The 20640-nt window shown below is 44.0% G+C and overlaps 1 protein-coding gene across 1 annotated transcript in view; it reads left to right on the top strand.

The window, feature by feature from the left end:
- Positions 1-1120: 1120 nt before the first annotated feature.
- Positions 1121-20640, top strand: part of CARMIL1 (capping protein regulator and myosin 1 linker 1) — a 199280-nt gene continuing 179760 nt past the window's right edge. Inside the window, exons 1-2 of the mRNA XM_082479631.1 lie at positions 1121-1174; positions 5193-5290. Coding sequence (XP_082335757.1) covers positions 1135-1174; positions 5193-5290 — 138 coding nt within the window. The 5' untranslated portion in view covers positions 1121-1134. The remainder of the gene's footprint in view (positions 1175-5192; positions 5291-20640) is intronic.

Raw genomic sequence — 20640 nt, 5'->3', positions numbered from 1 at the left:
GGCGTTATCTCAGAACAGGTGCGGAAGCGGCCGCCGTCCCTATGGAGATAAGGTGGTGGTGGTGGGGGGAGTGAGGGAGAGGCAGACGAGTTCTGGATCAAAGGTTACCCTCTGCCAGCGGCGTGAAGCCACCCAGCCTGGGCAATCTCCTTTCCCAGCTGGTGGGGACAGTGGCTCGGCGATGACCCCCCCCCCCCTTCAATACCACACACTTTTTTTCAACGACATGAGCCCAGAGGACAATTCCCGGGCAGCAAAGCCTGAAGGTGACACCTGCCAAAGGCAGAGAAGGCCGCTGCTGTTACCACAGACCCCGGTGGCGCCCGGGGCCTGCGGCGTCCGCGGGGGGGGGGCCGGGCCGGTTGAGCGGCGCCACTCGCGGCCGCCGGCAGATGGCTCCCGCCGCCGCCTTGCCGGGCCCGCCGCAGCGCCGGGGGCTGCTCGGGCGAAGAGGAGGGGCCGGCTTCGCCGCGCTGAATATCCCAGCCCGCTGCCTTCCTCCTCCTCCTCCTCCTTCTCCGCGGTGGGGCGGGCGCGATGGCTCCTTGAGGGCGATGCTCCCGGCCGCCGCCTCCACCTCCTCCGCCGCCGCCGGGTGCTCGGTGGGCGCGGGCGGGCGGCTCCCGGCGGCTCTCGCGAGGTGAGGAGGCCGGGCCGGGGCGAAGGCGCCAGCCCTCCCGGGGCGGGGGCAGCCTCCGCCGCCTCCGCCTCCTCCCGCCCGCGCCTCAGCCGCCGGTGCCGGGCGGGGGGGAGCCGGGCGGCGCGGAGGGGCCGGCAGTGTGAGGCGGGGGGGAAAAGGAGGGAGCCGGCGCGGGGGCCCGTCGCGCCTTGACGGCTGCCTACGGGCCGTTCCTCTCCGGGAAATGCCCCTCCTGGCCGCGCCGGTCGCCGGGGGCGTCATGTAGCGCGGCGGGAGCGGGCTCCGCGGGGCGGGAGAAGCCCCTTCCCTCCCTCTCTTCCCTCCCTCCCTCCGTCCGCCCTCACGGCACACACGCAGCAGAGAGAGGCGCACGGCCGGCCCTCCTCCCCCGCCCCGCTGGGTGCATGCCCGCCTCGCCTGGCGGAGGGACGGCGAGCCGCTGAAGCAGCCCCGCTGCCGGGCACCCCCGGGCGCCGGGCAGCGCCACCGCCACCATGGCCGAGGAGAGCTCCGACGTTCCCAAAGAGTTGATCGGTAAGGGACGGGGGATGGCGACTGGGAGGGCGGGGGGAGTCCCGGGGGAAGGTGTTGAGGGAAGGAGGGGTGGGGGGGAGCAAGTTTGGAGGCCGCCGTGCGCGACCCCGGGCGGAGGTAGGGGGGATGTGGGGAGAGCCGGGGGGGGCCGCGGTGATGGGGTGGTTTGTGGAACCGGGGGAAGCTCCGCGGGGGGCTGCCTGGGGGAGCCGAGGGGTCTCTGCGGCTGCCGGAGGGGTCTTTGGGGGGCGACGACTCCGAGGAGCCGCCGGGGGGGGGGGGCGGCGAGGCCGCGCCGCCGGCGCTTGGCCCCGCTGCTGTGTGCGGGGAATGGGCGGGCGGGGGCTGCGGGCCTGCGGCGGGCAGGGGCTGTACCCGCGGAACCGTCCCCGGGCAGCGTGGGGCTTCTCTCCCCCGCCCCCCCCCACCCCCGCGACGGGCGGTGACAAGCGACCCGGCGCCCGGTGTGCCCGCCATCCGGAGGTGACTGGCGGGGGGGTCGCCGGGGGCCCGGCAGAGACGCGGTGACAGTGGCCCGGTCCGCCCGTGCCTCCCGCACCGGGACAGCCGCCCCTCCGGCCGGGTCAGGGCCGCCCGGCGCCTCAGGCGGGCTGGGGCTCCCAGCTGCGGCTCCCGGCGTTGCTTTTTTTTATTCCCCCCCCCACCACCCATGGGCTTTGCGTAGTTTAAGACTCGTTTTCCTCCTATGTATGCATGAGAGCGAGGGTATTTGTAATTAAAGTTTTATGGCCACATGCAGACGAACCGCTCCATGTTCCGTGGTAGCGCTTAGGAAAGCGTAGGTGGTGGTAAGGTCCCTGAAAATGTTGGCATCGCTGTGGGGGGACCCTTCGATAAATGGATCATTAACACGGTACGCTGGTAGCCAGCGTCATTTGGGCTTTCGGCCTGGTCCTCAGCCACCTTGCTCGGGCCAAACTTCCTTCGGTTTTAGCTGCAGTTTTTGCCTGTCGAAGAGAGAGCTAAGGATGGTTTATTTTAAAATGTTGCCTATGTTGCCTTAATGACAGATGGGAACAGAAATTTGTCGAGCAACGAGGTACATGCTGCATTGAATGCAGTCCTCACGAGCCTCTCCTAGTTCACTTACGCTGTTGCATTTCCTTCAGTTTCGTCAGCCAGCGCTATTCACAGGAACTGGTTTTAACGTTTATAAAATATTGGTAAAAATCTGGATGGCAAGTTGCAACTGTTGCAGAATGTTTTTCTGTATAGACAAAATAGCTCTATTTTGCAGTCCTTTTAGCGTGCAAACTGTGCTTTAGTCTACAGTTTACTACTAAGAAGTGATGAGCTGGGAAGTGTGTTGGGAGTAGCTATAGCCAAAACCATTAACAACTTCTTTTTTAAAATGGCCAAGCATGTTGAGGTGCTAATACGTGGTACTTACTCACTGTGGATCTGCCCTGTACTCTAGTATGCCATGAGTGGAGTGTGGTGCATATTACAAGGAAGAGCAAAGAGACCATCTTCACTCATCCCATTCTCTGGTGCCTTTGGATGATTTTAAGAATTATCCCCCAGTCCTGGCACGCTGCACCCACCCAGGTTGCTTTGCCAAGGGCTCTTCTGGGGCATGGGGATCTGTTCACGTAGATTGGTTTGATTTCTAGCAGTATTTTGGTGTCTGCATGTTAAAATTTAACCTTTTAAATAGGCTTTTTGTAGTAACCTTATATTTTGAGAACAGGATGAAAGAAAGGATGTGCCTTAGCACTTAGTGATTGGAGTGTGGAGATTAAACTGGGAGTAGGAGTGTTTGAGCTGCAGTTTTTATTCTGTTACTCACTTCCCGTGTGACCTTTGTTGGGTCTCGTAGGTCATAGTCTTCAAAAAAACCCTCTCTTACTGTTGGCTTACCTGGATCTGTTCCTTTTGAGGTGCAAGTGTCTGAAGGCAGGCACACATAGTCTCCGGTGTTAAAAATGAATGAGCACTTGAAAATGAGAGCCTGAATGTTGTGTTTCTATCTCTCAGTCTGAAAAACTGTTTTGCAAGTCCACTTTCCGACAATGTGTAAAGAAGTACCCTCAGTCACATAGGAAGCATCTGTGAAATCTACGTCTTAGCTCTTTGAAGAAGCATTTCTAGCCCTTTCTGGCAGATAGAGCCTTGGAGGGAGCTGACATCCTGATGCTCTACAGAGGAGTCTCAGGTGCCAGGCCCTTTCTCTGCCTGTTGTGTGTTGAAGTACGAGTGCTGGAGCTGAGGGCCTGCAGTCGTTCCCACTGCTGCTGTGTGGGACAGCAAAGGGAAGCGGCTCTCCCCATGCTGGTGCCTCAGGAGAAAGTCCCTTGCTAGATGCAGACACTTGGAGCTGTTTGTGGGAGAGGAGAAACCAAAAGGCAGAGGCTGGGGGTGGAGGTAAAGTAGCAGAGACAGCAGCAATACCTTTCCTTCTGCAAGGTGGTAGGACTTTATGAAAGAGACTGTGTGGTCAGCTTGCTTCTGGGTTCCCAAGCAGGGACAGCAGAAAGACCAGAACTAGACATTAGCCATGGGAGAGGAAGCCTTAGGAAAACAGTTCACATGGGGAGGACAGGGCTGGACTTTCGCCCGGGCTTCGCGTACCTGGCTGCTCGGGGAGCTTGCAGCCTGGCTCCTGACCAAGCCGTTGCCCAGGGAGCCGGCCGCGCTGGCCGTCTGCCACGGGGCTGCCACAGCTTGGGGCAGGCTTCTCGCTGGGCAATCCGCTGCTACCGAGGAGCTTTTGTTTCCTGATAGGAAAATTAAAATTCCTGGGGAAAACATGCCGATTCTGCAGAAAGAGCTCTTTCTGGTGGAGAGCGGCTCCGACCAGGCGCGTTTCTGACTTGCACACCCTCCTGCCCTGCAGGCAGAGTGCTGTGGCCTGGGCTAAACGTCCAGGCTTTATAAATGGTGTGTTGTTTGCGCTAATGCATTCTGGCTACCGGATGAAAATTGTGCAGAAAAGTGCTATACAGAGCACTATAATTAAAAGCCTTGGAAAGAGTGCATTGACTTCATTTTTAGCCTTTAAACTTTAGCGTGCACGAGGGCAAAGTGTGTGTCTGGGGAGGGTGGAGACTTGCCTTTTACAGATGCCAGTTGTAGTGCTGGAAATAGGTTAATGTGTTTAAAAGATTTCTTTCTCATTTCTTTTATGTGGGGGCTGGAGAGTGAAATTTACGGAAGGTGCCAAATTGGCTCTTCTAGATGAACTCCTCTGTTTATCTCCTGATTACATCAGTGTCAGTAGTTGTACAAGCTTTCTGACACGATTCCCTGCATGCACTTTCCTTTCAGGCCAGGGTGCAAACCTTTAGGGGAGAGGCTGGTTCATTTTGTACTTGGCAGAGACCGTGTATGCATGTGTATGCCTATAAGTATTAAAACATTATGGCAATTAATGTAACTTTGGTGTTGGCACCATGAGGTGGCTACATTGCCGTTGAGACTTGGACCCAGACCAGTATTCCCTTCCATAGCATCTGCTGCATAGCTGTCCAGTGTTAGTATTTGGAAGTCTGCTTGATTTGCTTTGCAATGTAAATGTGCGAACACTGGCTTTTCCATTATCTGATCCATTTAGCCTCCTTGATATTAACAACAACAGGCTAAAATTTTTGCAATGCAAGAAGCTAATTTGCTTTAGGAAGCTTTCAGGTACAAATAGTAGCAGGTGAGGAATTTGTTGTGTTTTCCCAGAGGAGAACTAAGCAGTGCTGGGGTTTGTCTTGGGAATGTTTTTGATGTGTAAGTGGTGCAGGAAAGAAATATAAAATTATGTTTAGAATCCTGGTATATGAACTCAATAATCCTATCATAGCAGACATAAATCACTGTGTAGATGACACACAAAAGTTGCACTTGTGTTAGATTGTGTTTAGTACTGGTGCGTGTGTGTGAGACTTCCGTGAGTGCAAGCGATTAAACAACATAGCTCTGAGTCTTTCTGAAAAATTGACAGTGATATCTGTTCCCTTCTCATGTTGACACGGAAAGTATTTAATTAAGGTGTTTTCTTTTATTTCAGAAAGTGTCAGGGATGTTATTGGGAGGAAAATAAAAATTTCAGTCAAGAAGAAAGTAAAGCTGGAAACCAAGGGAGATAAAGTGGATAACAAAATATTGGTAAGTACGATAGAATGACTCTGCATATGTGAAGAAAAAGCCAGTATCTTTTCAGAAGGTGTTAATTCTCCTCTGTAAGGATTCTTTGAACTTTGTGTGCCATAAGATACACATATCACTTGTTTTCCTACTATTTTTGCTAGCCTGCACAAGTTCATGTGCAGGCATGCAGATGTGCGTACATGTTTATCACTGAGTTATTCTTCAGAGTTTACAGTATTGTGTTGTGGACTGATGCTGAATAACATGTTCTTAGAACCTTATTAGAACCTGTTCTAAAATAATTTGCAGCCTTTACTGCTTAGGTTCGCCTTTTGCATCCATAGGATTTTTGAGTGGACAAGAAATGCAAAATGAAGCCTGTAGAATTACTTACCTTTTGAGAATCTTCTGAAGCTGTTAGGTAGTGAAGAGTAACAGTAAAACTATTGTGCTTTTTGAACTCAAATGACTATTTGTACTTTTTAGTATTCTCTGTTAAGTCATACATCTGCATTTTAAAAGAAGTGCTTAATGCGTGGGATCCTCCATTGTCATTCCTAAAACTGTAGTAGAGCAAAGTGTCAAATTAATCTCACTTCAGTATGCTTTCCTGTTTTCTTGAGAATAGTTTTGCTGGCCTCTCTTGATAAGAAGAAAGCTGTGGTAATGAGCTGGTATGCTTCCATACTATCTTGAATACTTAGATATGCAAAAAGAGATAGAACTTTATTTCTTCATTCTTTTGATACCTCTCTATCAGGACAACTGGAATAACAAACACAAGTAACTGCAGTGCTGCTATAATATTTTGCAAGATATTTGAGATTTGGTGCTTTGCGTCAGTAAAAGTGCTATTGCATAGTTCAAAGTTTCATTGCCAAAACTGTTGTTCCAGATTTTAGATACATTCCCCAATGCAGATATTTTATTTTGTCTTTAAAAAATGCATCTTATTAATCAGTTCTGAATTATCTTCATAAATTACATGTTGCTTAGTAAAGCTGTTGATAATGGTCTACTTTTCAGTGAGAGCAGCTACTTAAGGAATTTGAAATATTTTCTGCGTAATATCTACCCATGTTACATATAGCTCCTGCGTTTACAGTTTCTGTCTCTCTACTGGAAACAGGTTAAGTATGTGAATGTTGATTGAGTGTCTCTATTTGAAAGCCATGTTTATAGGGAAGCCTGACAGTTTCACTGAAGCAGTAACACTTGATTGATGTATTGACCTATACGGAATCATTACTGTTATCAATAGTGAAATATATTTTGGAAATAGTGTTCCGATCTGATGGGACCGAAAGAATTTCAAGCTTTGAAGTGTCAATGAAGTTTCTGACGGAGGTACTACTTGGCAGTAAAATGCCTAAATGTGATGACTCAGTTTTTTTTTCCTTTCTTTAATCTCCTAAACTCTCAGGTGGGGGACTTTAACCTTTTATGACTGAACAGGTACTGAAAGGGAGGAACTTCTTTAAGGGGTTCATAAGTTAGTGAGCACTTCTTGTGTGCGTGCATGTTGTCTTCAGTGCACAGCATAAGGCTTTCAAGGGGATGAATTGCTGATGCGGGTGTTGTCTGGTAGAAGAACCATTTGTTCTTTGATGCAGAAATGCAGAGGATTTACATGGCAAAAAAAAAGGAGGAAGTTTTCATGGTTAGAGAAATTGACTGTTCACTGCTGGGGTTGGATTTTGTTTTCTTCTGCCAAAAAAGAAAACTGCCCTGTGTGAAGCTGTACAAATCACTACTGACAAGTTTTTGCAATATTTCTCTAATTGCGTGTGTGTATCTTTACTTTATGTGGGTTTTTTTTTTCAGAAGTGTGGAGTGTTGTCTTCTGTGGCAGAGGCCAGTGGAGGCTGTGGTTCTTTTTGAGGATGCAGAGTGCTCTGAAAAAAATGACGCCAGTGACACCTTAAGTCGAGTACCTCAAATTAGCGGAGACTTTTTTGCCTTACTATGTCTACACAGTCTCAGTCTTACTTCTTACCTGTGAAGTAGAGGAGATATACTCTCCTCTTATTTTCAGCCTCACTCTTCTGGTAAATAACCTTGCTTCAGAAATATGCAGGTGCTTAATGCTGAACGCCACAGGAAAGCTGCCAACACAATGAAGAATTTTTGTACTCCAAGCTGGGACTTAACAGTATTCAGTAAATAATGCATCTGACCACATTCTGACGAGGGCAGGTAAAACTGAATACAGACTTGCTATGCCTTGGGTGAGCATGTCAAACTGAATGCTGAATGAAGTGTTGGCGCAAAAGCAATTCAGTAATTAAAGACGATATCCTTAAGTGCATGCACCAGAGGGCTCAAATGTGATTGCATGGGCAACCTTCATGCCAGCACTCCTCGACTCCTGGGAGCTTAGTTTTGAAATGTTAATCTTCTGAGCATTGTCTCTTGAGTGTACGTGTAGTAATGAGTTATTTTGAGATTTTGGTTTAAATTTTATTAGTAGTTGGGTGTTCACAAGAAAATTAGGTAGTATGCATTGGGTCCGGCACTTAATAAGTAGAAAATACCAGTTACTCTCAGTCTAGCTAACCTCAGAGCCCTGATGGAATGTGTTCAAGGTTTTAGAGAGGGTTGATCGCAGAGGTTGGCACTGAGCCCTGGCACCCAAATCTGTGCTTTAATTAAATGATCTCTCATCCTTCTTTCCTAGGAAAATCCATCAAAATCAGTACCACTTTGAGAAAGGGAGATTATTTAAAAATGACTGCACTTTGCAGGTAACTATAAAAACACTTGACCTCTGGCCCTGTTGTTCACAGTGTATTCAAGGTGCAGAGTACTAGAACATGGGTATAACCATCTACTTAAGTCACTCTGCTCTAGGAAATTCCTCTGATAATTAAGATGGAAATTAGAATCTGAGACTAAGGAAAAAACTGGAGGGAAAAAAAAAAAGTTGTTGCTTGAAATAGTCCCTATGTTAAAGTGGTGAAATTGGTAGGTAAAGTCCGTGCTTGCCATAAGGTGCTTTAGAATCTGTGTGCCAGAATTTGGAAATTATGACTGGGTTCTGACATAAGACAATATTTTTTTATATTTTTTCAATCTGTACAATGAGCTTGCTGCCTCAGTAATCTCAATTTGCAGTTATTTAGTTTTTCAATTAGTCATAATGATGCATACTGGTAAACATGGTGAAGTGCTGAACTGCCTCTGGTCTGCTGGTACCAGGACTCAGGTGTGCAGGCAGCAAACTGGTATCCAACCCTGAAAAGCCAGTAACCAGCTTGAACAGGCAGAAGATCAGTCTTTGAGCAATTAGGGCCAAACCCTAGCCCTATCCAAGTAATCTTTATACTGTAGCACAGAAGAGCTGCCATTAGGGAGGGTGAGGAGACACCCAGGCATAGAGGAAACCTTGAATGGTGGCAAGCCACTGAGGAGGAACTGCCCCGTGGGGCAAGAGGGGTAAGGCATTGCGGGGCTCCCTGATGGGGTGCAGGCCCATTGTGTGCCAGCGAGGTGAGCAGAGCAGGACTGGGGGTGTTAGCTGGGGGCAGCTGTGCTCTGATGATCATTGGCCAGACTGTACTCAGATCCAAGGTCAAGCCAGGGAGTCGGGTCAGAGGGACAGGGTCAGCCGGGAAAATAGATGGACATAGGCGTAGCTGTGGCATTGCTCTGTCTGGGGCTCTGGAGCAATATGGGTAGCCCCAGTCAAGACTTCTCCCAGCTTTTTGGGTCATACACCTGCACTATGTCAGAGCTGGCCTTGGGTGCAGGCAGCCAAACTTCTGCAGAGCCCTCGGGCAAGCTGCCCTAGCTGGCTCCAAGGTGGCCCTCAGCCAGAGGCAGAGTAGTGCTGTAGCAGGAGTGGACCCCACTGTGTTTGGCTTCAGTATGGTTCTCGCAACAGTAGTCTTACTTGCTTAAAATAGATAAGGATGTCACTATTTTGTAGTTCAGTCAAGGATTGCTTTGGGTTTGTGGGATTGTTTTGTTTAAACCTGGTTTCTTATGAGGACACGCTGAGTGGCTGCAGTGTTCCTCCTCACACTGACAACTTCTGACCTTCTCTCTAGTTTCATCTTAAGCTGATAGGTATGTAGAAGTCTCAGCTGTAATGGTAATAGTGTGGGTTTTGCATATGTGTGTGGGGAGCAGCCAGAAAAAGAAGAGAAACTTTACACCTACTCCTTCCCCTCAGGGTCCCACATTTTGGCACCGTAAGGGATCAGGCAGAATGCCCTGTCCATAAGACAGATTTCGGGGTTTTGTGTTGTTTTTTAACCCAGAGGCCTCAGTGATTAGCAGATTATCACTTACAGACCAACCTTGGCAGGAAACTGGGCTTCTTAATTTCGGTGTTTGTGGTGCTGCTTTTCTCTTCCCAAAATACCCAAGGTGTCTGTACACTGTTTTTCTGAAGACTTCCCATTGCAGTTTCTTCCAATCAGATTTGTTGTAGTTGGTAGCAATCATTGAGAAGTTGAAATTGTAAGATAAAGGCAGTATGTTAAATATGTCTGACCAGCTTGTTATGAAATACTGATGTTTTCAGGAGTGGTTCATGACAGGCCAGAATTCAGGATTCCTCTTAGTTTTTCTTTCTTTACTATTAATAAAAGAAGATATTCCTAGTCTAGTTGCCTTTGAGATTAGTTTTCCTTTCCAAAATAATATTATTTTAGGCATCAAAGGTGAGGGAATATTGGCATTGCGTACTTGCTGCAAATGACTATGCTCTCTATATGGCTGGTCTAGGTTTTTTTGCTTTGTTGATGGGCTTTTTTGTTTGTTCTTTTTCCCCTGTTTGTTTAATGTTTTCCTAACCTTAAGGTCATAGAATAGTGTGAGGTGATGTCGTACCACGAGCACTTTATTAAGAAATCCCATTGAGGAATTTCTGTTTTGCTGCTCCCCCAGGTCATTTATGTTCTCTTTGTTAAAATATCACAATGCTACTTCTGGAACCGCGACAGTTGCTTTAGTGGCTGGCTGTCCTCAAAATGTACTATATGCCCAATGTGGATTCACTGGGAGTAATTTGTATGTCCTTGTCACTTTCCTTGGGACATATGCTTCCACGGGCTTTTAAAACAAAATTAGTGGACTCCTGTCAAATATGTTTATATTTGTTCTGTGCACATGGCCTGAGATTTCATGTTCTGATTCTAAAAACTCACTTATAAATGCTTAAATTCTATTAAAAAAAAAAAAATCTACTGGTATTTACTTTTAAAGGAGCAATTATGGCCGCTGTCTTGTGCACTGTCTGTGTGGCCTCTGAATGCTCCTTGAACAACCTGGCTGTCTCAACCAAAGTAGTTGAGAAAAGCATGTGTGAGCTGCTGCGCCTGTTCAGCTGTAAGGATGGCAGTCTCCGGGTAGAGGCAGTAATATGTTGCACTGCCAAAACTATTTTGGGATTAAAAGCTCTGGCACTTGTTTTCCATTGCTCATCTTTTGTCATCATGTATCCATGATATTCTACTCAAATAGAGATGAATTTCTCTATCTAGGTGCAAATGTCTTGCCTTAAAAATATGCACTTATGTTAAATCACTAAGAGCATGAAGCTCACAGGGTTGTCCAAGGTTCGTTTTACATAAAATGTGTGCAATCTCACACGTTATATCATGACAGCTGGTGTGTGATAATGATGTTAAATATGGACATTCTTTTAAAATAATGGTGTTTCCTCTTCCCTGCCCAGAACACTGAGTGTTATGACATATATCTTAAGCGTGTGTTTATGAAGATGAAAGGAAGTAGGTGTTGGTACATCCCTCATGTCAGAAAATCTAAACGAAGTGAGGTAATCGAAAATACTTATATGTGAAAATGTATTTTAATATATGTATTTTAATATATTTACAAGGCGCCTCTTAGAAAGCAGTTCAACTGTGGCCAATAAGATTGCTACAGAAAACTGAAATAATAAGAGTACTGCTGGAAAGAGAATTTATTAATCTGGTCATGCAGTTTTATATAGTCCCAAAATAGGTACTGTTTAAAAAATACTAATTTATGTGCAAGTTTTACTGAAGTATGTTATACACTAATCTATAATGTTACTTCTTAACCGGTGGGAGGATTTACAGATTGAACATTCTGATGCTGTGATGGTGCATGCACATGTTGAAATCCACTTTGTTGAGATGTTTCCACTTCTTAGAGGGGAAACAGGCCATCAGTGGAATTAACCAAGTTGAGAGGAATGATTCCCTTTTCTTTGGGTAACACACATTTTTTCTATAAATAATACACTGTAAATAAATACAAATAAATACACTTTTTTCTATACTGTATTCTTTGCGCGCTTTGGAAGGGGTGGTGGCATTACCATTACATCAGAAAAGCAGCTTGCTCGTTTTTCCTTTCTTTAGTTTTGGGCAACTGGTACACATAGGGAAAGGTGAGAAAAGGTAACTCATCTTTCAGTGCCCTGGAAGTACCTGCCTTTGCTCTATCTCATGTACTTTGCATGCTCACACCCACCTGCGGGTGTATATATTCTTATCTGTGTTCTGGAAGGAGGAAATATAAACATTATCTCACTCTTAGCGGCTTCTGGCTTTCTGTTCACAGCTCTAACAGCTATCAGGAAAAAGGAGTGGTGGGAGGCAGGAATCCAGTATGGCTCTGAATTGTTCATGGGATCTTTCCTTCTGTCAGTTTTTCATAACCCGATTAAAAACCATTTTTTTTTTTAACTGTCACACTCTTTCTACTTCTTTTGCTGAATATATAATGTACCAAAGTGGTTTGCTAATGTACTTTGGTTTCTAGAGGGCCTGACTCCTTGCCACCATTATTTGTGAAATGGAGCCTTCCTAAGCAAGGATTTGCATTGACATCTCTGCATAAAAGTGGCAGAAGACTGACTATTACATATAATTTCCCAAAAGCTGGAAATAAAAAATAGAAAATGAGCATTAGGGTCAACTTCTTGTCTCAGTCACTTTTCACCACTACTGTTTTTTTTTTCCTAAGAAAGAGAAGGCTCAGACAGGAACAGAATATGTGTTCTTTGGTAGACCAATACAAATGCAAAAACCTTGTCCATATTTTTTTGTTTGTTTTATTTTTTTCTATTTTTCTCTTAAGGCTTGTTTTGTCTGCCTGAAGTTACTTATTCTAAGGAAAGACTTCTCATGCAGGGAATGTGGTTCACTTTACTGTAAGTGGTGTGGAGGATGTCATAAGCTTGAGAAAGGCCACAAGGGCTGCTAATTCAGAAGTTAGCACAGCATACTGTGGAAAAATGCTTCTTGTTGCTCAGGGCCCCTCTCTTCAACCATTGTTGTGGAAAAATTGGTGAACGTCACTGATTTGTCTGATTATTAAAATACTTACTTTGGATCACCTACAATTCTGCTTCATTTTTTTTCTCATGGTGGTGGTAATTTAATTCTGTATAAAGTAATTACAGGCCCAGGATGTAAAATTATTCTTTAAATATAACTGCTGCTAACTGTGCTTTGTACTGCTACCATAGTCCCCAAGCTGATTTCTGCCCTTGTTCCTCTCTAATCTCTCCCTGTGTCTGAAATACCCACTCTGTGGCAACTCATGAGTACATTTTAGTTAATGATAGCTTCCCTAATTTGAACATTTAAGATAACAAACTATTATGATGGAAACTTAACTAAGAGCCAAAGTCTGGTAACCCAAGGCTTCCAAAACATACCTAACCAAATTAATTGGCCTGCTGGGTGAGGGAAGAGCTTGGGGCTCTTGGGAGGCTTGGGGAGTCGGGGTTGCAAAATAAGGTCCAAATAGCTGTGGGCTATGATTTTTAACGTTAGCAAACTGAAACAAGTTTCTGCTGGTTGGTACGAAGTTTGGAGAAGTTGCATTGCTGCTGGTGGGGACCAGGGCTGCGGCTTCTGGGAATGTGATGGAGAGGTGGGGTTTCAGCAAAGGGGAAGGCTTCCCCCCTCAGCTGAACAGTATAACAGTATTTGCTGATTGTTATATTACTGTGACTCTTCAGCGGGCTTTGCAAATGAATCTTGACAGCACTCACCCCTTTGAACAAATACAAATTAAATGGGTCCATGTGTCCTGTGTGGATAATGCAGGTATCTATGCCTGCAGGATAGAAACTGTGCAAGCAAGGAGCAGCTCCTACTTGGACAGGTTATGTTTCTGGAGCTTCTTTACAAAGTCACCTTTATTTAAAAAAAAAATAAATAAATTGTGGGCTGGGCTTGTGGATGCTGGATATTGTGCAGCTTTATTCCCTTGCTGACAAGTGCTGTTTGTATCCCTGCATACAGTAGAAGGCCTGTGTGACAGCAGGATGGGCTTCAGAAAGTGTGTGTGTGGGGATGGGAAACAGAAGGGGAGAGGCTGAGTCTATTTTCCTCTTAGGATTTCTGTCCTGCATTGCTTTTTCAAGTGGTGGTTGTTTCTGTGCTTTTTACATAGGTCGATAACTAGATTTCTGCGGTTAAAGCAGCGGTTAGCAGCGTGCTGCCTGCGAGGTGGGCAGCCATGTGGTTAGGACGTCTGGAAGCACTCTAGTAGCTAGGGCTTAGGAGGCTGAGGTCACTCGGAGCAAGCCGTTTCCATTTCATGCTCCTGAGTGCTTTAAAGATGCTTGCCGGAGGCACGTCTTTATGGAATAAGCACTTCAGATACATGTCTCTTTCTTCCCCTGAATACATCCTGAGCTCTGTGATTGAACGGTGTCTGCCCCTTGTACCTAAAACTTCGACAAACAATTGCTTTTGTAGAGCTTTGTGAAATTTTGGGGATTTGAGCTAAGTTACAAATAGCTACTTATTCTTGGGGCCTGGGGCGAAACCAAGAAAGTGATATAGCTGCTGCTGAGCAGTTTCTACTTAGATCTGATTAGGGGAAGTGAATGGCTGTTGACACTGATCTGAATTGGGAGATGGGGCACCGCTGTGTTTGTTCAGGGTTGACCTTTGAATGAAGGCTTCTCCCTCTCTGCCTTCAAGGCCATTAGCAGGACCGAAACTATTCATACAAAAAGGGGAAGCCTTTCACAGGCTCATCTCTTAACAAACACTTGAGCCTGGTGCTTAAGAATGATACCAGATTATAGCCTTGCATGTGAGCTTCTACTGGGAAGCAGAGCTCAAGGAGCCGTAGATGTGGGGCGGTGAAGGTAGGACAATACAGATGTTTAGATTTTTAGTGGAGCCAACTTGATATTAAAATCTTCTCTTCAGGTGTTTACAATGTTGCCAGTAAATTATTTGAAGAGGTGCTAGCTTTGTTAGGTACTGATGCCTTCTTGAGTAATAATGCAGTCTTGGTAAGCTTATTCATATTTCAAATCTAAAATATGTATTTTGTATTATTACTACTTTAAAAATTGTAGCATGTAAAATGTATTTTAAATGCAACAAACATTTTTCTTGACTGGGTTGCTATTCACATTTGTACCTTGCAAGTGTCAGGAAAGCAGTGTTTGGCTTTGGGCTTTCTGTTCTCTCATCTCAAGGTGCTGGAACGCCAGCATTTTTTCGAGAAGTATATCAGCTTATGCTGTGTACACTTGTTGCATACACTGTCGATATCATTATGGTCCCTTTCCTATCTTTCCGTCTGCCTCTTAGTTTTCCTGCCGTCTTCTGTGCTTCAGCAAGTCCTCAGAAACTTTCCTATGTGTAATTACTGTCAGGACTTGGGTTTGCTTTTTAGTCCTTTCTCTTACATTAGTATTCCTATTTTCCCAACAGTCTATTCCTCCACTAATGTTTCCTTTCCTTACAGAGGTAATAAAAACACCCCCAGAAAACCTTAGTATCCCCACAAATATGGGGATGATGGACAGAACATAATGTTGCTATGCTGAAGAATATCAATGGCCACTGTACATTTCTTCTTTGTTCTGTTATACAATTGTACCTGCTTGTGTTAGCCAAATTCTCTGCTTCCTTGTTCTCCGATTTCATCAAAATCTGTGCTAGATCTATGTTATTTGTTTTATGGAAGCAGTTTGGTTCACGCTGGGCATTATGGGGCTGTTAGTTTAACTGCGCTTTAGGTTCTTTTCACCTTTGCCAAGGCAGCTTTCTTGGGTTGAAAAAAAAAAAAAAAGTACTGCTACCATCTCAAGAGAATACCACATAAATTATAGTTGCCCTGAGGGGAAGCAAGAGCACAACTTATCTCTGGCATTGCGCTCTCCATCTCCCTAGGTATGAGCTGTTTGGTGGAAAAAAAGTGAAAACCAAAACAAGTAAAGAACTGTAGTAAAACATGGTAATTTAAGTATCCAGCTGATGTGGATAGTGCCAGAGCAGTCTAAAATACAGTAAAATAGTTTTAAAAGTTGTAAATACAAAACAATTGTAAATACAATGCTGAGTTGCCCAATTCTTATAGTTTTCTTTTTGCTTTGGGAATTTAACTGTTATCTTATGTAATCTGTACTGTTTCCCTCACAAAGGATTTCACAGTCACTTTTCTACCATTTCCTTACTTAGCTACACTGTGTATGCAAACTGCAGGAGAAGCTGAATGCTGACTCTTCTTAGACTTCTGTGTAGGTACGTCAACTAAAGCTTGGGAAAGCTGGTTACCTGGAGAAGAGTGTGTTTTCAGTCTTTAGCCAGATGCAAAGAAAAGTCCTTAGCGCTTAATACAGCAGTGATGTATGTTTTGTTTCAGTTGTGGTAGTGATGTATATTTTGTTTCAGTTGTAAACTGTTACTGTTTTTTTTACCTTCACTGAAGAATACTAACAATGGTAAGATGTGCAGGTCTCAACTCTTAAAAGTTGCGTATTCCAGTTAGAAAGAATTTAGGTGGTTGCAGGATTAATGCTTTCACTAAAAACACATTGCCTCTTTGCCTTCTCATTGTTAAACTGTGTTCTCTGTCGGCTGGTGAAGACTTATTAAACTTAGTAAATGCTTATTGTAAGCCTTAGAAATATATTTTTCCCAGTTAAATATTTTGAAAACATTTAGCAAAAAATAAAAAACCTGAAGATGAGTTAGTTTCATGTGGTATTTCCAGTCTAATGCTATCCTTTTAAAGTATTTCCTCGAACACTGTTAGATGGATCTGGTGTTGTTTATATGTGCATGAAATTGTGTGAAATTAAAATCCTACAGGTTTTTGTATGGTATTAATTTATCACAATGTAGCTATAATACAATTTTAGTAGGTCTTTGTTCAGCTTGAGTGGTTAAGTCTGCCCAAAATAGATTATTCTTCTATTTTAATTTTTCATTTTTTTTTCCATGTTTTATTTTCTATTTTTATCTTCCATTGTTTACTTTAGAATATTCCTTATGTTGTTTTTCCTTTTTGGAGGGTCTGTTTACTTTCACCATAAAGAAAATTATTGCAGACAATTGTTTGAAGTCAAGACTGGCCTTAAGGACGTATGTATAATTGAAGGAAACATTGGCAAGTCAGCTTCTCAGCCTCCCCTTCCACCTCTGTAACTGCTGCAGACTTCGACTGCTCTCTGGGAGGTGATTCATGTGGTGCTGATGGCGCCCCTCCCTTCAGCCAGGAGCTGCATGAAGCTTGTGTGGATAAAGGGGTAATGGCTTTAAACTCAAAGAGGGAAGATTTAGACTAGATAGAAGGAAGAAATTTTCTACAATGAGGGTCATGAAGCACTGGACCAGGTTGCCCAGAGAGGTGGTAGATGTCCCATCCCTGGAAACACTTAAGGTCTGGTTGGATGGGGCTTTGAGCAACCTGATCTAGTTGAAGATGTCCCTGCTCATTGCAGGGGTGGTTGGACTAAATCACCTTTAAAGGTCTCTTCCAACCCAAACTATTCTACGATTCTATGAATTCTGCTTGACACAGAGCACTAGAAACCTCCTTTCCTCTGCCTTCCCAGGTGCTGCCTGCTGATGATGCTCTCTGGCTCTGAGTAAATGCATTGTAGTGTCAGGGTAGCTTGGATCCTAATGAGAGGAGGAACACTGTTGGGCTTGTACCTTGAGATGTACTGCAAAGAAAGCTTTGCTGTGGAGCAGCCCATGCATTGCAAGTTCACAGTGTGGCTGTTCCTTGTGTAACCTTGTTCATGTGCCAGAGCCCCCAGGGAGCTGGAAGAGGCTGGGGCTGCCCTGAAGGAGGAGATGACTCTGCTTGCGCAGTTCCTTCTGTAATGCTAGACCTATCTCTTGCCAGATGCATGAATCTGCATGGCGCTGCTCGACTTCAGAACATGATGGGAGGGAGGGATTCGATAGCTGTACGTCTTCTGAAAGATGAGAGTAAGGGAGTTGTATCGGGGGACTGCTTGCTCTCACCAGCCATCTCACCGTACACATTCTGTGAGGGGCCAGCCTCAGAAATGTTTTCCCAAGTAATCTTCACCTGCTGATTTTTCACTTTTAGTGATAGTACTTCCAAAAAAAAACCCCAACCCTCAGCTTGTGCAAAAGGGGATATACAGCCTGACAGAACTGGCAAAAAGAAGAGGAATAACTTTCTCCACCTCCCTGTGTCACTGTTTCTGAAGTGGTAATAGCAGCTTTTCCTGGAACATAAAGAGGAAGAACTGGCAGAGACATAAGACTCTCAGTCAGAAGCCTGGCAGGAATTAAGCAAGCTGCCTTAGTTGTTGTGTTCTTGTGTTCTCTTGAAGTGCATTTTCCATGGACCAGGCAAAGGGACTGGTTATAAATACTGCACCAATTTCACTGGGCTTTAGTTCTCAGTGAAGTAATTTGAGATCTTTGGTAAAAGGTATTATCTTCATACATTGCAGTTACCTTTGAAAGAAACATTGTTTTATCACAAATTGCATAGGTTTTGTTTTTGTAGGAATACCCTTGTGGTAAATGTAGCAAATTGACAGAGGATTGCAGAAGTGTTTTAAAATACATGAGACTTGTTACAATGCATGGACATTGCTCTGCTCTCCCCCAAAACTGTTTCAAGCTGCTCATTAGTCTTGAGGCCCAGTTGTCTGAATTAAGACTTAATATATTAAAATATGCTGAGAAAATCCTTAAACATGTAGGGTCCAGATGCATCTTTGGGAAGTTGTCTGAGTTGTTTCTTACCACCTAGTATCTTGAAGGACACCGAGTAACTCGGGTATCAACTTCACGTCCATGGGTATTGGATGACCCTCCCTTGGGGAGCAGAGAGGTTTTCATAATTGGCTATTGCATAATCTGATAGCATTGTCTAAGAGAACAAAAAAAAAGTGTTCAGGTAGAATTTGTCTTGCCATGTCATTTAAACTTGGGTGGTGGAAATCCATTAAACACTGATCTGTTACATTTTTAAGCTTTCTGAATAACCCATCTATTCAGTTATGTTGAACTGTATCTACTTAAGATGTCACCAGAACCTCATTTTGGTTTCTTAGCTGTAATCTCTCATGGCCTAAGTATAGAGCGCTTTTGGACCTCACACTTTCAGGGTGAGGAGTGGATTGGATTGCCCTGGTCAGAATTTCTTGCACAGCCTGAGGATTAGTGGATCTGTTGGTGTGCTGTTGGTGCGTGGTGGGGACAGGCCAGTTGGACTAGGCATTAGGCTAATGCTTAGGGCATTGTGGATGCATTGACATGAGGAAATTTAGTATCTGGGTTACAGAAGCCTCTGGCAGTAGTGTTAAGCTGCTACTGTAAGAAAAATACTCCTTTTCTATTTTTTTGTTTTTTTTTTTTTTATATTTCCCTGTAATGGAAAATCTGTCCTGAGCTGATTTTTAGCATTACACAGAAGTAAAAAATCCTAGTGGTTTACAGTTATCACTATACCACTCGCTGTGTGGTAAGGTTGCTTTCAAGCATCTGTAATGGGGATATTGATGTTTTGCCTCTCCTGTAGGCAGAGTTCATGCGTAAAATTAATGTTGAGCTTTTAAGTGTGTTTAATAATCACACCTCCCATGAATGTATACCAATGCATATAATGTTGCGCATATTGATGCTTTAGATAGTTCTGTGACTGAAAGAGCCAGTTTGTTATATGTTGCCTAATATATTACACATAGATTATATACATTTCGAAGATTATTATGTTATACTATTATTTTAAGGTTAGTAGAGTAACTGAAACAAAAGGCAATAAAATTGAATCTTCTGAGCGCAGCATGCTGCCTCTTGATTCAAAATGATGTTCAGTTACTAAATGTGTTTTTTTTTCCCAGATAGCAAGTGCATCTGCAGATTCTGCAATGCCCATTTGTTTCAGCCTGAGCACACTCCTCTGTTGACACTTGCTGTGAAATACCATAGCCTGGTTCACTTTCTGTGCTGCTGAGTTCTTGTAGCTTTATCTGCTTCGTTTATTCATTATTAAATGCATGCTTTCTGCTTGAAAAGTGCTATAAAATCCGTTTCACTGTGGCTGAACCCAAGAACCTCCACTGAGAGTTGGGTTATTAATTTTTTTTAAATGCAGATACTACGCATTTCTACTTTCCACTGAAGTGCTCTTCAGACCAGACTACTGAACAGTCTGGTAGGTTCTCTCCATCCTGTTCGTTAAGCCATGTAGTTGTGTAAAAATGAAGTGCTAGGTTTTTCCAGGTTTCTACTGAAAACAGAAACAAGAATATCTCATGTGTTTGAAAATGTTTCTAAAGGTCTGGTAAGGTATTGGGTCTACATAAAAATGAATGTTCATACTACATGTGTTATTATATGTACTTCCATATTAATGTAGCTGGTATGCAGTCCCCATTAAGAACAAGCACACACAGCATAAAACTAAGGAATACTTTTCTGACATGAGCTACAAGGGTTCAAGCTTTCTGAAATTTTAATTTTAAAGTAACTCAGTTTAGACATCTAGTGTTAAAATGATTATTTTTTTTTATTTTAAGCTTTATGATCATTTGAGAACAACAAACAAATCAAGGCTTTGCATTTCCTTCCTAAGCTCTATCTTGTGTAAGCACGGGCTTGTCTTTCAATTCTTAAGCATGTTCTGACTCATTTTTATTACATTAAATTTTGTTTATTCTTTCTTAGATGAGCATTCCAGTATTTGGGAGCTATAAACATACCTTATACTAATTTAGGACACAAGCTTTTCCTATGAAGGGAGAAGAACAGAGTTAACCACTAGATTCTGGTTTGATAAGAAGGTAACCTTCCAAATACAGGCTTCTTGGTTTGGATTCCTCTTAGAAAATACAGCTGTGGTAGATCTTAGCTCATTCTTCACCTATGGGTATTTGTTTGCTTTGAAAATAACCAATTTGGGACTGTAAGGTTCTTTTTCTGTAAGATTCACCTCTTGGGTCAAGAGAGGTAGCCTCAGGACTTCTCAATGCAGTAGGATGTAAGACCAGCAGTGACCTGGAACAGCAGTTTTGCTGTTGAGATAGCTAACAGTGACTCTTTCCCTAGAAAAGAACAAAGCAGCAGATGGGAGGCTGTCTGAAGAATATTTCAAAGAAAGGCCAGTAAGAGTGAGAT

Source organism: Vanellus vanellus, assembly GCF_965231255.1.
Source record: "Vanellus vanellus genome assembly, chromosome: 2".
In the NCBI taxonomy this organism is placed as follows: Eukaryota; Metazoa; Chordata; class Aves; order Charadriiformes; family Charadriidae; genus Vanellus; species Vanellus vanellus.
The sequence above is the reverse complement of the archived record's forward strand: the minus strand, read 5'-3'. Positions and strand labels throughout refer to the sequence as shown.